This window comes from Rhamphochromis sp. 'chilingali', assembly GCF_963969265.1.
Source record: "Rhamphochromis sp. 'chilingali' genome assembly, chromosome: 7".
NCBI classification, from domain to species: domain Eukaryota; kingdom Metazoa; phylum Chordata; class Actinopteri; order Cichliformes; family Cichlidae; genus Rhamphochromis; species Rhamphochromis sp. 'chilingali'.
In genome coordinates this window covers 12,962,247-12,980,489 of record NC_137934.1, presented here as the reverse complement: position 1 = coordinate 12,980,489, position 18,243 = coordinate 12,962,247, and the positions used below count along the sequence as shown (strand labels likewise).

At 38.3% G+C, this 18,243-nt stretch overlaps 1 protein-coding gene across 1 annotated transcript in view; it reads right to left on the bottom strand.

The window, feature by feature from the left end:
- The window catches only part of cacna2d1a (calcium channel, voltage-dependent, alpha 2/delta subunit 1a), a 102,611-nt gene that overhangs the window by 31,656 nt on the left and 52,712 nt on the right, over positions 1 to 18,243 (bottom strand). The window contains exons 7-21 of the mRNA XM_080887337.1: positions 16,517 to 16,648; positions 14,701 to 14,770; positions 13,913 to 13,963; positions 11,247 to 11,346; positions 5,773 to 5,931; positions 5,084 to 5,188; positions 4,909 to 4,987; positions 3,509 to 3,558; positions 3,258 to 3,347; positions 2,152 to 2,214; positions 1,374 to 1,457; positions 1,175 to 1,249; positions 469 to 540; positions 200 to 271; positions 36 to 97 (exon numbers count right to left, since the gene is read on the bottom strand). Of these exons, the coding sequence (XP_080743463.1) occupies positions 36 to 97; positions 200 to 271; positions 469 to 540; positions 1,175 to 1,249; positions 1,374 to 1,457; positions 2,152 to 2,214; positions 3,258 to 3,347; positions 3,509 to 3,558; positions 4,909 to 4,987; positions 5,084 to 5,188; positions 5,773 to 5,931; positions 11,247 to 11,346; positions 13,913 to 13,963; positions 14,701 to 14,770; positions 16,517 to 16,648 (1,264 nt within the window). The remainder of the gene's footprint in view (positions 1 to 35; positions 98 to 199; positions 272 to 468; positions 541 to 1,174; positions 1,250 to 1,373; positions 1,458 to 2,151; positions 2,215 to 3,257; positions 3,348 to 3,508; positions 3,559 to 4,908; positions 4,988 to 5,083; positions 5,189 to 5,772; positions 5,932 to 11,246; positions 11,347 to 13,912; positions 13,964 to 14,700; positions 14,771 to 16,516; positions 16,649 to 18,243) is intronic.

Here is an 18,243-nt window from a genome sequence, read left to right as displayed (position 1 = left end):
CGTCGCCGAAATCATATTCAAAATATTTTGCGTACCTGTAGTCAGTCCCCTTCACCGGCGCAAAGGTGTACATCCTCTGACCTCGATCGATGTAACGCTTTAGGCAAGAATATTATGACTATATATATATATATATATATGTGTATAAGCTGACAAAATGACCAAATTATCATGATCACGCATCATCAAATAAAATTACCTTATCTGTTGATTTCAGCAGTGTAGATATAGTCGCACTTCCTGTTTCACCTTGAATCATTTGCTTTCTTATCTGTTGACCAAACATTACAAATAAATGATACTATAGTGACACGTCACTTATTAGGACTCATTTGATAGATGTCCAGGGGGCCAGATTGGAGTCTTTTTGGATCCAGGCCATATATTTGGCAACCTTGTATTACAGTTTATCTGATTTTGATGTGACCTCCTGCAATTATAGGAGTCAGAGAAATGTGTTTTTCAAACCTGCACTTTGATGTCATCCTCGATCTCTGCATCTAGGAAATCCAGTGTTACAGGTTCATGAAACTTGGCGGTCTGCGCAGAAATGCGAGCAATTAGTGTTGCGTACCAAAAATGTTGGCAGGGGGAAAAAAAGAAAAAAAGAAAAAAGGAGAGACTAGTAATCATCTCTTACTGATGTATTTCCAAGAAACTATTTTGATATTTTGCAGTCTTATTATGAAATAATTTGCTCTAATCATCTGTAATCAATTTGTGCATACAACATTTACAAGAAAATGCATATCTCAATGCCGCCCGTGTTGCCTCGCTTCAACAAACACCATCCTGGAGCCATATGGCTGACTTGTGTATAATAAACAACTAAAGTCAGCCAAATAACACAGTCAGTGTAGAAATCCAAGAAAACATCCCATTGGCAACAGAAATGACTATAGCAGACTGGTAAGCAAAGAAAAAAAAAAAAAGAAACATCTCACATCTGATACACAGAAACACAACCTTTCTGCAAAGGTTCATCCTGCAACATGATTGCTAAAACTCAACATAAGTGATCCCACAGGCTGCAAAACCATAACAATAAGCCTGTTGATAATCAGGAATGCCATTTTTCATGACTGTTTGACTGGCGTTATGACCATCTAATGGTTTTTAACGTAAGAAGCAAATCTTTGGAGAAACAAATCAATTTTTCACAAGTTCTGCCTACCTGTGGGTTCAGATTAGGATGAAGCAACACGTATCCATTTGGATCGATGGCAAAGTAGTAGCCATTTGGACCAAACTAGAAGAAAAAAAGAACAGAGGAGCAAATGTCTGTGTGAAAGAGGACTGCAACTAATAATCAAATGTAATATCTACCCTATTAATACACAGGATCTGTGTGTCTTTATTTGTGTTGCCCTTACAGTGTACTGAGGAGTCAGTCTCCTGATATCATCCAGGGACACATCTATCGCCATAACCCCCAAGATAAGCTGGTTTTGAGGTTTCTAAGAGAAAGCCATAAGAAAGAACAGTTAAAAAAAATCACTGCAAGAACTCCTACTTTATATCCTGCTGCTCTTTTTGGATGAGTCAAGTCCCTTTGTGCATTCTGAACAATTTCAAGGAAATGGGGTGCAACAGAAATCTGGACAGTTTAATTCCCAATAGTGTCACGTGTTGCAATGAGTCACTGACAAGGCATTTCCAGGCTTGTTTTCAGTCACAGTGGAGGTAAGCCCGAGTCCTTCGAGGTAGACATGTGACCTCATCTTGAAGCACTTAGCTACCGGATCATTTCTCACTCTGATCTGCAGTTTTGATCTCATTTTGATTTCTGTTTTACGACATGCTAGATTCTCTTCTTGTGGCGAGCTTCGGGGGACCACCGCATCAACAGAGGATGTAAGTTAGAGCCACAAGAGAGCAGAGGATAAAAGTAAAGGATGAGACTGTAATTGTATGTTTACTTTTTGGTCTGGTAAACTTTATGGAGTATCCAAAAACCACAGACTTAAATCCTCTCATGTGGTCAAAGTGTCAGGCATACAGTACATTTATTTTGTGAGTCAAATGCAATAAAGAAGGATGTAAAAGAACACAGAATGAATAAGTTAAGGCACAAAACAAAAGCAGGCGAGAATGATTTAAGTGATTTTTAAAAAAATGGTAACATAGGAGTCCAACAGTGGTTCTGGATACCTTTGAGCCTATGCCGGTTTTGTTGAAGACAGGCAGCGTTCCAGTGATCACCAGGCCAAGCTCCTGCAAGGTTAAACAGGCACAGTTTAAACACAAGTCGCTCCCAGGTGTAAACAAAAGCAATCTCATAATTCTAATCTCAGGTTCACACCATGATATGCTTTACATACAGGAAATTTATTGGTGCTAGTGGTTAACACATAAGCCAAAGAAGTAAACAGGAAAAGCAGTCGGCATAAAAAATAAAATCTCTCAAATCAAACATGTGGAGGTACCCACTGTGGTGACCCCTTTTGATTAAAGGAGTAGGTCAAGGTAGACTTTAATCATGCTAAACGGCATGTCTCACCAATCTCACTGATGTTTGCTGTATGTCTGGGGGCATACCTTTACAACCACATTGACTGTTGTGTCAGGTGTTCAAATGAAACCCAGCTTATTTGATTTTAGATTAAGGTAATTTGGAATTGTATTTACACCTACACAAAAATCAGACACAATATGAGAGACAGAAACAGATGCTCTCAGAAGATTAATGCTTAGTGGTGTCTAACGCAGTCTTAGCATATGATATCAATGCCTTACTGCACGTCATTTTCTGTTTTTGTGCAATTTTGTAACTTGTATGTCAATTTTGTATGCATTTTATATGATCCCTTTTTTTATACTGCTTTAATGACTAGATGTCAGATAAAATCCAGGATGTCTCCAGTAATAAAAGACAGATATTTCCAGCGCTGACATGAGGTCAATACTGTTCCAAACACTGACAGTATCCAAACCAGTTGGCTGACTTTATCAGTATTCTTATCTGAATTTCAACTGGGAAGTAAATCTTAATGACTTAACGACCATGATCTTCTTTATTTTATTATATTTTCTTTTTTAGCAAATAATGTTTCGCAAACACTACTTCAGCAGAGTTCGGCTGAGCAGGATGACACCACCATGTTTAGTATAACTAAATAAAACGTACTTATCTGAAATTCTTCAGAAGACATAAAACAGATTTCTTCTAATTCCAGAGCTCTACACAAGCACAGAGTCTCTGCTTCCACACTCTTTCAATGTAATGCAATGCATTTTGGTTACAACACTTAACATACCAAAGCATCCAGGTAGACGTTAGTCCACTGAACCTGCTTGGCCTTTTGTTTAGCTTTAACCATAGGCCTGCCCAGAACATCCAGGTACTCCTGCCAAGAGGATGAAGGGAAGAATATTACTTTTGAACCTGCACACGAGGCATTCTACCACAAGAGGGCACAGCACACAAGTGGTTAAGTAAGTGAGGTGGGACTTTGACATGAAAGACAGTGCAGAAATACTGCATGAGCGTGACTGAATGTGTATTTACCTGAGTATTTAGCCGAATGGCACCTATAGATGGGATCTCATAGTAATAACCTAAGGAAGAAAAATATTTTTAAAATTTTATAAACAAAAAACGAACACCTCCCCCCCCCCCCAAGAAAAGAAAAACGTATTGATATTGAACAGCAAAAAAACATGTTAATAATCATCCTCACTCCAGATGCTGTGTAAACGCTAAAATTTACCACTTTATCATCTAGTCTCCACCTGGTCGCAATTACCTACACTTAGCCTCACTGACTAGTACTGGGTTGGACTTTTCCTTCATAACTGCCTTAAATGTTTGTGGCATGGGTTGAAGAAGGAACTGGAAAATGTTTTAAGGCAGACTGACATGATAGCATCGCACAGATGCTGCAGATTTGTCAGCTGCAAAACCATGATGTGACTCATCCATTCCACCTTCCCAGTCCCAAAAGTCCTTTTATTTGAATGATCTGTGGTGATTCCGGAGGCCATCTGAGCTCAATGTCGTGTTCAAGAAACCAGTTTGAGATTATATGAGCTGCTGGAAGCGCCCATCAGAAGATGGGTACACTGGTTACTAGTAATTGATATGATCAACATCAATATGCAGGTAAGTTATGACATTTAAACCATGATCAGCTGATACTAAGGGGCACAAAGTGTGCCAAGAAATGATCCCCCACACCATTAGCAGCTGATACAAGTTAAGGTGGATCCATGCTTATATGTTACTTAAATTCTGACTCTATCATTTGAATAGCAGCAGAAACTGAGACTGATAAAACTCGGCAGCGTTTTTCAAGTCTTCTATTGTCATATTTTGTGAACTATCACATCAGTTCTGTGTTTTTAAACCACAGAACTGCTGCTCTCTGAATATTTTCTCTTTTTCAGATCGTTGTCTGTAAACTGCAGAGATGGCTGCCATAGGTGAGAAGTTTCTTCTGCTCTGTATTTGTATGCACACTTGTGTCCCTCTGCCTGCCTTCTTCCTGCGATCATCATCATGGAACCTTCAGTCACTCACATACCAGGCTGATCAGAAGGTTGGTAGTTAAATTCCTGGCTGCTCCATGCTGCATACCAAATATCCTTGGGCAAGAAAATAACCCAGAGTTGTTCTCCAGCTCATTCATCAGATTATGAATGTAGCGATTGGTAGATAGGTATGTCAAGTATGTTGATTTTCCTGCCATGTGATTTGCTGATTAGATATTTGTGTTAAACAGGTGTAGCTAATAAAGGGGGCAGTGAGAGTATGCATTTAAAACCTTGTTGTTACAATAAAAATATGTTATTTACAAAGGTGTTACAATGGTACCTATAGAATACATTTTATACTACAGAGGAAAATTCAGGTGAATGAAACAAACGTGTCACAAGCTCTCTAAACCTCCAACGGACCCTGTAATGTACCTTTATTGTTGCAGGCCATCGACTGTATCGGCGCCTTGTCGTAGTTGTGTTTACCTACTGAAAATGTAAAGACACGCACCTACGAGGAAAAGACGAAGCAATCAAATCAAATATTCTAAAAGGCTCATTCTGGTATTTCACTCTGAACATTGTAAAAGACTTTTTACAGGCTTACGTTTTTTTGTGGGTTTTCAAGTTGAAAGATCTTCTCTGCTCTATCCTCTCCGCCATCAGTGAAAAGCATAATAATCTTGTTACAGTTGGCCCTTGAGTAATTCATCTAACGGAAACAAGGAGATGGAAATAAAACGAACCACTATTTAACCAAGGATAAATAAAAACAGCCAAAAGAAGACGATGAAAAAAGAATTCAACTCGCTGCTACTGTTAAAAAAGATGAAGAGGAATTAAACGGCAGCTCTGATACTAATAAAATCAAACCTGCAATATCTGAAACAACCAGAGGAGGTCGACACATACCCAGTATTCAGGAGAAGCCCACTGGGATTGAGTTGTTAGTGTGTCCTACAGTGTTTGCTGTCATTATTCTTACAATTATTATTGAGCACTGTTTAAGGAACAATAGTGTATAATGCAATTTAACGCAAAAAGCTCAATGCATCAACCAAGTATAACCCTAAACCAGGGGTGTCCAACTCCAGGCCTTGAGTGCCACTGTCCTGCAGGTTTAAACTGATTCAAATGGCTAAATGACCTCCTGAACATGTCTTGAAGTTCTCCAGAGCCCTGGTAATGAACTAATCATTTGATTCAGGTGTGTTAACCCAAGGTGATATCTAAAACCTGCAGGACACCGGCACTCGAGGCCTGGAGTTGCCTACCCCTGCCCTAGACACACGTTACCTGTTTAAGCTGTTCAAAGGCCGTCTCAAAGCCAGCTGTGTAATTGGTGCTGAGATTCGCAGTGATGTTCTCCACAGCGTTTTTCAGTATCTTCTTGTTCCTTACATTAGCCTGCACAAGGTTCCCAAAGCACGACACATTCTTGGCGACATTTTGGAACTGGAGGGAAAAGGTAAGGAGGGATGACGGGAAGTGCAGGGAAGACACTTACACATATTTTCTATTAAATATGTGGCTCCCCCCCCCCTTCATTGCAGAACCATGTAAAGACGTTTCAACATTCAGGATAAAAAGATTAAAGCGATTCCATTTGAAACAATATACAGTAATTACTGACATATGTCACTTGTGTGAAATGAAATCAGTTTTAATCTAATCTGGACTGACCGAAGGGAGCTATAGGAAAAGAAGAATTGGAAGGAGAGCAGGTAAGGGCATGAAACGAGTGGCATAAGGAGGTAAAAACAAAACAACAACAAAAGCTTTATTATGAAGGAATTATTTGCTTGAAGCAGAAATCACATTAAAAGGTTAAATTACATTTACACAGATTCACACGTGAAGTATCTTCATGTTAATATTGGTGAATAGTTAATGTGGAGGAACAGATGGAACTCAGTCAATTAATGCACACACCTACCCGCCACGTGCACATGCACACATATAATCACACATACACAGAGCACGGACTTTGGTACATGGCTCATTAATGCCAAACATCTGTTTTGGACTCGAGTGCACCCCTCCAATCATGATCAAGTTCAACACTGGCACAAAAACAAACACTGAAACTTGCGCAAATACGAAAGAGGTGCAAAATAAATTCTGCTTTTTCTGTCATTTCAGCACTTTTATGTAAATCTATAAGTAGAATAGTATGAAAAAGTGTTTGTCCCCTTCCTGATCACCTAGTGTTTTGCATATGTTTCAGATCATCAAACAAATTTTAATATTAGACAAAGATAACCCGAGTAATATAATATAAAATGCAGCTTTTTAAATGATGATTTCATTGATTAGGAAAAAAGGTTCTCCAAACCTGCCTTGTCCTCTGTGAAAAAGTAATTGGCCCTCTTGTTAAATCATGAATTAACTGTGATTAACCACATTTTTTGGAAAGCTGAGTTCAGTTTCACTAAACAATCAAGAAATCACTTAAATAGAACCCGTCTGAAAAAGTTAAGCAGGCTCAAAAAGCAACAAATCCCGCAACGATCTAAAGAAACGCCTGAGAAACAAAGTCACTGATATCTGTCAGTCTGGAAAGGGTTGCAAAGGGTTACAAATGTCTATGGCAGATTCTAAGGCAGTAAACCACGCTGAGAGCCATTATACACAAATGGAGACAACTTGGAACAGTGGTGAACCTTCCCAGGATTGGTCGGCCTACCAAAATTACTCCAAAAGCACATCGATGACTCATCCAGGAGGTCACAAAACAACTCAGGACAACATTAACGAGCCGCAGGTTTCACATGTCTCAGTTAAGGTCAGAGTTCATAATCCAACAATAAGAAAGAGACTGGCCAAAAATAGTGAAAACCACTGCTGGCCAAAAGAGCATAGGATCGTCTCACATTTGCCAAAAAACATCTTAAAGATTCCCAAGACATCTGGAAAAATATTCTGTGGACTAACGAGACAAAAGTTAAACTTTTAGGAAGGTCTGAGTCCCGTTATATCTGGCATAAAAGTAACACAGCATTTCAGAAAAGGAACTTCATAACAACAGTAAAATATGGTTGTGGTAGTGTGATGGTTTGGGGTCGTTTTGCCTCAGGACCTGGAAGACCTGCTGTCGTCATTGGAACCATGAATTCTGCTGTGTACCAAAACTACTGCTGTCTACTAATGTGGCAATGATGAGTGGGACAAAATTCCTTCACAGTGCTCCAAAAGACTCATCGCTAGTCATTGCGAATGCTTGATTGCAGTTGTTGCTGCTAAGGGTTGTCCAACCAGTTATTAGGTTTAGGGGGCAATCACTTTTTCACACAGGGCCATGTAAGTTTGGATTTTCTTCACCCTTAATAATAAATTAAGAAACGGCACTTTGTGTTTACTTATGCTATCTTTGTCTAATATTTAAATTTGTCTGATGATCTGAAACATTTAAGATTGACAAACATACAAAAAAAACTGGAAATCAGCAAGGGGGCAAACACTTTTTCTCACCACTCTCTCTCTAGCAGAAAACAGGCTTGAACAACATGGAAATAATGGAAATAATAATTCTATTTACGTAGAAACATTTCAATCTGAGACAAAACGGAACAAAAACCAGGCAAATGACAAATTCTGTTATGCTTTTAGAACACTCGAGGCTTGCAGCTTGCAGTATCTGTTTCCAAATATTCAACATGTTGGCAGAAGTTTCAGGGCATATGCTGCCAAGACATTCATCCTCAAAGACACATGCCTACACACATGCACATGTACAAACTTCCTTCATCTAACTAATAATAAAGACCTGAAAATATCATAGAAACAGCAATAAAAAGCCACCAGCCTTGATACCTTGAAAATAAAGAAATAAACTTGTAATTGAACATAAGAAAATTTCAACTTTTTTACAATCTTGTTTCAGTTGACAGAGGTTTGATGGCATTAGGTTATGTACAGCTCTCCCAAGGCCCCACCACAGCACTTCAGTCAGGTTGAGGTCTGGGCTTTGATTGGGGCATTGGAACAGCTTCACTCATATTGACTTGATTCATAATTTTTTTGTGCTGCTGTGGAAAGAATTATTATCCTGTTGCATGATCCAGCTTTGAATACTTTGGTATACAAGGGAGGTCATGGTTGAGTCCTAGACATTAAGATGTCCAAGTCCTGTGGCTGCAAACGAATCCCAAATCATCACCCCTCCATCACCATGCTTGTTTGTTTTTTGCCATACATTATAGCCAAACAGCTCCACTTAATTCTTATCTGTCCAAAAGACAAACTGCTGAAAGATCTGCTTTTATTGAGGTGGTTACACTTGCAGATCAATTATTCAAGAGCATTTGATTAGTGGCTCATGGCTGCTACTTAACCTCTTAAAGCCTAAGGAAGCAGTAAGGGTATATCTAGTTTGTCACAAGACTCCTTTGCAAAATCTCCTTTTTACATGGCATTAAGTAGAAACAACAAATTAAATACATACAGAATAAAGATAATGTTAAACTAGTGACTGACAGATAAAGCACATACAGCATACCAAACAGATGGATGGATGCATTTTAAGATTGTTACTTATTGAATTAACAGGAATTTTCAACTCTAAAATAACTGAGAAGCCTTTGGTTTGCTGGTTTGGTTCCACTTTCCTTCCAGTTATTTAAAAAAAATACTTTCTCCTTTCAAGAAAGCTTTCCGTTAATCTACTAGAAAATTATGAACTATATGAAATAAGAGAGTCCAAGTATAAGGCATACATGTTCCATTATAAATGGTTAGATGGCAACTAGCTGTCAGCCATATAGAATTTGGTCAGAAAGGTGTGTGATGTGAGGCAACACCCTTGGTCGCCATGGCAACATTCTGGGAAAGCCAACTTGAAAAATCGATTAGACTTGCACATATCAAATTTTTAAGCTTCAAAATGCAGTCTACAGTTTACAAACTTCGCTGGATTTGATCAATATACCTATTACACTTGAGCCTTATTTCATTAACTTCAAGGGCCTTTCTACTTAGCTGATATGACAGCCCCAAACCAAATGTTCAGCTGAAACCGCTGGTTTATTAGGGGAAGTGGAAGAAAATGTAATTAATGTTTAATATGGAAAGAACACTGAAACATAATGGGTATTTCCTACTGTTAGAAGAATGTGAAGGAAAGGCAAAGATAACAATGCGGATAAAGGAGATTTTAGACAGGACCAGAAGACTTCTGTGCCTAAGCAAGTGGAGCAATTCATTCGACTGCAGCAGAGATGCTTGATCCCAGGCAACCAATCTGTAGTATAAATGCTACTCTTATAAACCCAGGTGATTTATGTCCACGCTGAACATAGAACACATTCAAACTTAAGTATGTGATGTGAAACTAAGTACCTGCGTACCTCTTAATGCATGGACTTGTAAGGAAGAAGCTTACATTACATCCAGTCTCTGGTTTGCTTAGTCCAGCTGAAAGCTATCTGGGCCCTATCAGGACAAAATCTTGCCAAAGCTAAACACAAGCTGTGTTTTAGCTGTCCCCACACAGGCATAGAAATGGGTTATCGATCACTCAGAGTTAAATAAAGAAATTCTCTGGTCAAGCTCTGTTATCTTTAATGAATCATCATCATAAACAGCACAGGTAGGTCCCACCTTTGACACCTACAGTAATCACTTCTATCTGAATAACAAACTGTTACAGTCGGAGTTACAATAAGCCAGGCTCAGATACTGAGACACAGTCTGACACTTCACAACTTATATACTAACTTTATAATTCTGCATCTGGATTTATGCCATTTATACAACAACAGACTAATAGAGTTCCACTGTTTGTGTGAAAGACCGATGCTTGAGAAAAACATGGCTCAAATGCTTTCTGGCTGAAACAATCTTTTGCAATTTTCTAGTTACTTTCTTTGGATTTGATTTTGGATATTTTCTCCTTCACACAAAAAGATCTACAGAGAGATGTCTCTAGAGCGCATTCCTCTACATCACAAAAGATATTAGCTCACTACATACACCAAGGGACAGACAAAAACTGCGTTTGAGGGTTGCCTTTAAGTAGCCCTGCCACAAAGGGTCCAAATGAAGTTAGGGTGTTTGCATTTAAGCCCTTATCACAGCTAATATAATTGTCTCCAATATCTCTTTGGGACTACTCAAATTCTTTCAGCTGGGGGACATTATTAGTATAACCCTTTTCAACTGTGTTATTTTTCTTTCCACAAGTAATATCTGTAGGAGGAAGAAAAGCTTTAACTGACCAGGCGATGGAGCTCTAAATGATGATGGATGAATATTTCCCCTATCCCCATGGCAGTAAAGCTTTGATGCCTGAGAGTCCTACCGTATTTCAATTGGGCAGTCGGGCAATTTCCACTACATGCCTCTGATTCAAAGTGAAATAAAAAAGAAAAGAAAAAAAAGCATACTTTGATTCATCAAACTTATCCTGTGGCCTTTTGCGGCTCGCCCAAGCTGTGTTTTGTGTTGTCACATATAAAATACTAAATAAATATACACACATACACACACCGTATGTGTCAGATAAATGAGCTTACAAGCATGCATGCATCCACGCACGAATGCAGCCACAATGAAGATCTATCCATGTGTCGTCCATGAAATTACTAGAAAGGCCGCTGCCATGTTTAGACCAATGACTCGATCCAGGCCAAGGCTGCTTAAACAGCCAAGCCACCGCATTAACAAGAAGTCCGCATTCAGATTCATCACTGCGCTTGCCTGGAAATTCATTCATTCATTCATTCTGAACAGACAGATGATGAGATCAAAGCATTAGCTGTGTGAGTACTCACAGAAACCACGTTCACAAAGTCATCATCCGAGAGGGTCTCCAGCATCTTGCTGACAGATATTTTGATGAGTTTGAGCGTGAGCCCCGACACGCTGCCGCTCCTGAAGATCAAAAACGGAAACAAACTTTGTCTTAGTTACGATATCTATCAGAATAATCAAGTATTAGAAATTCATCTTCTATTTTGTAAAAGGGGCAGTAAAATGTTCTTTTAATATAACTTCATGTTTCCAGACAGTGGAAAAATGTCAGTCTTAGTTTTGCTGGATCTCAGTGCAGCATTTGATACAGTTGACCACAACATATTACTCAAACGACGGGAGAACTGGGCAGGTCTTTCAGGAACTGTACTAAACTGGTTCAAAACATACTTAGAGAACAGGAAATACTTTGTATCAATAGGTAACTTCACATCTGAGCAGACAAGTATCACATGTGGAGTTCCCCAAGGTTCCATCTTGGGACCCCTTCTGTTTAACATTTACATGCTCCCACTGGCACAGATTATAAAGAACAACAAAATAAACTATCACAGCTATGCAGATGACACACAAATATATATCACAATGTCACCAGGAGACCGAGGCCCTGTACAGGCTCTTGGTAAATGCATTGAGGAAATTAATGACTGGTTGTGCCACAATTTTCTCCAGCTAAACAAAAACAAAACTGAGGTAATAGTCTTTGATGCCAAAGAAAAACGATTACAGGTCACTAGAGAACTTCAATCTATACATCTAAAAACCACAAACCAGGCGAGAAATCTGGGTGTAGTGATGGATGCAGACCTAAACTTAGAAAAACACATTAAGACAATAACAAAGTCAGCTTACTATAACCTCAAGAATATTTCAAGGATAAAAGATCTGATGTCTCAACAGGACCTGGAAAAACTAGTCCATGCATTCATCTTTAGTAGGCTTGATTACTGTAACAGCATCTTTACAGGTCTACCTAAAAAAAATCAGTCAGACAACTACAGCTCATTCAGAACTCTGACCAAAAAAGTGGACCACATCAGTCCAGCTCTGAGGTCTTTATACTGGCTGCCTGTCCGTCAGAGGATAGACTTTAAAGTTCCGATGCTGGTCTATAAAACTGAATGGTTTAGGACCAAAATACATCAGTGACCTCCTGACCCAGTATGAACCTTCCAGATCCCTCAGGTCATCTGGATCCGGTCTTTTATCAATCAGTTCCCAGAGTCAGAACCAGACACGGAGAAGCTGCATTCAGTTTTTATGCTCCTTATATCTGGAACAAACTCCCAGAAAGCCTCAGATCAGCTGAAACACTCAGTTTATTTAAATCCAGGTTGAAGACTCACCTATTCTCAGCTGCATTTGAATAAAGCACCAAATCCACACTTTTAAGCTTAAATTTCAAAACTTATATTTTAACTACTGATTTTATCTACTGTTCTGATTTTATCTACTTTTTTTAAAATCAATTTTAAATCATGCTTTTTATTGTTTTTGTTTTTTAATGTCTTTGTAAAGCACTTTGAATCACCTTGTTGCTGAATTGTGATATATAAATAAACTTGCCTTGCCTTGAAAGACTCTTTTAATGAACCTCTATTCCTTTCACAATAATCTTACGTGCACCAGGCAGCTGAGAAGTCGCAAGGTTTCACAAATATGAATATCTTTGATGACAAACCTGATAACATTTTTTTAACTTTACTACCACCTGTCAGCACTAAGCAGAGATGTCAAACAATGTGACTTTATGTTTGTGTGACATTAAATAAAGTGCATTTGAAATCCTTGAGTCATATCACAATAAATAATTTTCGCACTCTGTAAGTCAACAGAACTTAAATAACTTACACTTTGTTTACGTTTTTAATTGCTGTGAACATTAGGATAAAATGAATAACAAAATATCTGTGTCAGCAATGTCCAACATCTCTTCCCAAAACAAAAATGGAGCCTATAATGTATAAGCAAATAATAAAACTGCTTCTTCTAAGCAACAGACTAAAGGAGGACAGAACTGGAAAAATCAAGGTGGCGTTCATTTAATGTGGTTTTCAATAAAGCATAGTGATGACAGCTTTTAATGAGCCTCATTAATCTTATATGTGCCAATTACCAGAGCTGTGTTAAGAGTTGCAAGTGTACAAATTTAGTTCAGTTCTTCATTCATCATTTTTTGCAGTTATTTAGCCCTAGAGCAGGATTATGACCGTCTCTAATAATGAACATTCACCTGAGTGGATAATATCACTTTGGCATCAGAAGCAGTTACACAATTACACGATCTTGATAGTGCTACGCATTTGTTTTAAGGTAATGAAAATGGAGAATCGATAATGCAGAAAAAAAACAATAACAATAATATATATATTTTTTAAAGTTACGCAATAGAGGATTACCTTGAATTGGGAAATCAAAAACATAACATGTGTGTTCCTGGAAAATCCTATGTAGTTCTGTAATATGGAAACTTTAAAGCATAAATCTCAGGAGAAAATAACTGGACTGTGAACATCGAGGTTGCTCAGTTCACTGGCTGCTCTTTCTTTGTCATTGTCACATGCGAGTACATCGCAGCAGCGCCCAGCGGGATGAGGCCAGTCAGAGGGTTAGCATCAGGGCCTTCTGGCACACCAAAGAAAATAAAAGCTGACTGTAATGGATGAATCATAAGGTCGTCACTCACGCATCCACCAGGATCAGCATGTCCTTGGGTGAGGCCGCCCCCTGGATGTACCTGGTGAGTAATAGCAGACACACATACATAGGTTGTGGCTACTAAGCACATACAGATATATATGTGCACAAAGAAGTGGAAAAACACACATGCACAAAGGAACAGTCAGTAACTGTAATGCAGAAAGGCTATTTTTAAAATGCAAAGCACAAAGACAGAGGCACATATTAGTTTTGAGGCTGTACATTTGAAATCTTCTCACATTCACCTTTTGTGAGCAAGAAAGCAAAAACTTACTAACTTACATCAATTGCTTTGCATTTCAAATCAATCTGAACTTTGTAATAGTTAATTACATGTCTGCTCTCATTTCTTTAATAAGCAAACAGTTGGTTGTCTTTGTTAGAGTGCTCAGATGCTAACAGGCTGTCTGAAGCTAATGAAATTTAATAACATGTTTAAAAGTGTACTGGTGGCTTCCAGCCAGATTTTAATAATTTTCAGGCAACTAATTAAGCTTTTGTATTGCTACCCTTTGATCTGCAGTGGCTTAATCATCATAGTCCTCTGATGTGTTTGTTTAAATTAGTTTTGCTTTTGGCAACAGATGTGAATGTGATTGTTTTAAACTATGCGTGCATGCAGATGCTCTTATGACAAACCGTGTAATGAAACATGCAAATACAGTTATTATAATAAATGTTTCACATGACAACTGCTCAAAAACACCAGATAAATATGGAAGCTCGATGACAGTAAGGCACAAAAACCTCACCACACTGAGTAGATGCACCTACCATGGTCGTCTGCGCACATCGTAGAGGTCGATCTTATTCTGGGATTTGCTTAGGTCCATCCATGGGGATGCTGAAATTTTGACAAAAGGAAAAAACATGGTTATTTAGATTTAGACCTTAAAAAAGTACATTTACACCGATAACTGACATTTTCGCTTAATAGGACTTTCTTACCTATAAAATTACATTCCATTTTAAACTTTGCCTCAAGGGGCACACTTTAAAACACATGTCTTCAGAGCCTTTAGCAGACAACTTGTCTGTCACTCTTAAAAACTTCAAAACCGCTTTAGCTAAACCTGTAAAACTGAGTACTAAAACATATATACACTATATGGACAAAAGCACTGAGTCACATTACACCTGCAGGACCTGACGCCTATGGACACTCATGCCATTAAGCTTGTGGTGCACAATTTTTGGGCTGATGCTAATGCCAGAGTAGATTTGAAAATGCATTTACTGAGAAAGCAGAGAATACACCTATGGTCATGGATGTACCTGGAAAATTTAATAATGTTGATGGGTGAATGTAAAGGGTTAGGGTGAAAACTCCTGAATTCAACAATCAAAAGGTGTTGCCCATTACTTTTGTCTTTACAGTGCATCTTCTTTTTAGTATTGTACACAATCGAAAATGTAAGACTTCCTCAAGTCTTGTCACTGTGACATTGCCAGAGGAGTCTTACTGTGATAAAACAGCAAAGTCTTATAATATTGGTATGTTTTATGCTCCTGGTGCTTGGTCCTTGTGTGACTCTGTCTTTTGCTATGGATTCCCTAATGATAAACTCTTCCTTAGACTACAAAAGAGGATTTGAATGATTCAAAATCAATCTGTGCTTTTACAAAAACTGTGAACTTATTAACATTACCAGAATTTCTGAATTGAGAATATGGACTGCTATTAATTGAAGTCACAATTATGACTAAACTACATGTAATTTGAAAAATTGAGATATATTGCAATATTTCTGTTTGGTTAGCAGTGGTTTCCTTCATGTTGTTTTTCTATTAATACCTTTTTGTTGTTTTTCTTACAGTGGAGGCATGAACAAACATTTTAGCAAGTTGTAGAGATTTCAAAAGCTGTTACCCTTGAGTTTTTTTATCACTTTTTTTCAGTATTGCAGGTTGTGTTTGTGGTGTGATCTTAGCATCATGTCTACTTCAACTGAGAAAAGCATCAGTCCAGTCTGCCATTAGTGGATAATTTGTCCTGTTTCCTACTGATTAAAACCACGGTCTTTTCTAGTCTGTCAACTTATGCAAATGCCTAATTCGTCCTGTAAGATCTCTGTTGAGATAGCACACTGATCTGTTACAGCAGGCTCTGTCAAAACTAAACAGTCTTTGTGTTCCTTTATTTGCAGGAAGGGGCATTAATTGTAACCCATGAGTCCTAGTAGTTTCAGGAGAAATGACGACAACAACACTTCCTATACTCAAGTATTGTATATAAATGCCCAGTGTACATAAAATAAAAGACATAAAAGGTTGTACTTTTATACATTTTTTGCAACTATTGTTTGCAACTGTTAATTTGACATTTAAAATGCCACTATTTATTTTTACAGGAACCAGGAATTTCCTATGTAAAGTATAAAAAAAGAGAAGAAACACTTGCAAGTGCATATGTTTTACAACAATTATTTAATGACTACTTTGCCTATTTCCCATCCCGAGTTGTGCCAGATTTGCATGCATTTGACTGTAAGATGATTTCCCTTTAGTGGAAATTTTGTGTTCCTTTGACTCACCACCAAATAGTCACATAGTTGCAGGTCTAAGCCCCATTGCAAGCTGGGCTGCTTACCTGGGAAGTAACGAGCCAGTCCTGTGGCAGAGCCAAACACTTGCCAGAGGAGAGAGGGATCTTCCTCTTTGTTCTTCCGGAAAACATCCTCCAAAGCTTCTGTCCAGTTTAACTCATTCAGAATGATGGTAGCTGAAAAACACACACACATGGACAAACACATAGAAATAAAGATGAAATGAGTCATACTTGTGCAAAAGTATAAAATCATAAAAATCACACAAGCACAAAATGTCAAGATGTTTCAGAAAGTATTTACTCTCAAAAAAAGCAATTCTGGAAAAAAAACCTCACTTGAAAGTCAGATATACACACACACACACACACACTTGGATTTGGCAGTATTAGTCTACTGACACTGACGGCAAAGAGGAAGCTTCCTCACTGATGTTCAAAGTGATGTCTGGCTTCTTCAGTGAGATTTATATTTTAGTTTTTTGCTCTAAAAACATTTTCTATAGCGGGGGAGCAAAAAAAGAGGTAAACAAAGACAGGAGAGACATGAAGGTAAAAAAAGGAAAGTATGATTCAATTTGGTATTTCTGGAATAAGAAAAAATCTTCCAGGTACTCACTGACTGGACATGCATTGTTTTGTTTACCTGTTGGTCTACAGAAGCTCACGCTGGCTTAAATCCCAGACAATGTTTTTAGATACAAAGAAATCACAGTCTTCCTGGAAGCGTAGGCTACTTGTTGAAATGACTCATACTTGTGTGGCCTATGCAGATGCCTCCAACAAAGTGAGATTGTTCTAAGAGCAACTGAATTAAAAGAGGAAAAAAACATCAACATAAAAAAGGGGGCAGCCAGGAGATAAAGGCTTTGCTGAGGCAGTCATGTTAACAGTTAGGCTGTCTGCTAAAATGTAAGAAAGGTTAGAGTGATGTACCTGTAACTCTGAAACTTAATTCTAAACTAAATGAGCATTTTCAGCTTTTATGGAGTCAAATCAGGACATACACAAACTCACATAAAGACACATAATAATGTCAGTTGAAGCAGGCAAAGACGAACTCGGAGGATCTTATAGCAAATCTTATATAAGGTGCTCTATTTGACTCTCTTCAACCTGCCTGCAGTTGCTGGCAGTCTATGAGCCACTTTCCAATTACATATATTTCTATATGTATAAAAAAATCTAGAACTCCTTGCCTTCCTCACAAAAGCCTGTTTTACTCAGCCCTGTAATTCTTTGTACCACAAAGAGGGAGTTTGGGGTACTTTGGTACTATAGTGTAATGTGTGTGTCCCAGTGATAAGTGGCCCTTAATGGATTACTCCTGCTGGTTTCTCCACTACGACTAACAAGAAGTCTCAGGATAAGACGCACTGTTATGCCCTCACGCTGCTCATACTGTACACTGGAATAACAGGGAAAGAGCATCTTTATTATTTCATTCAATTCACTGCCACAGGATACATGATCTGTGCGAATGTCAATACATAATGACAAAATGAATCCCTCACAAAGAGAGCAGCTCCTCGCTCACTACGCATGTTTTTTTCCCTAGCTGCATCTTATACAATTGACAAACTCATTATAGTCTCCTCTAGGAATATGGATGCAGACACACATATCGCAAACAATTGAGCTCACACAACCCACATGGGCAGATTAGGCACCACTGACAAGCCCTTAGCAACAACACTGTAGTATTGCAGGGCTGTGTCCTTTAATCTCAGCTATAGACTGGAACAAATTACAGTAAACAGATCCATCTCAGT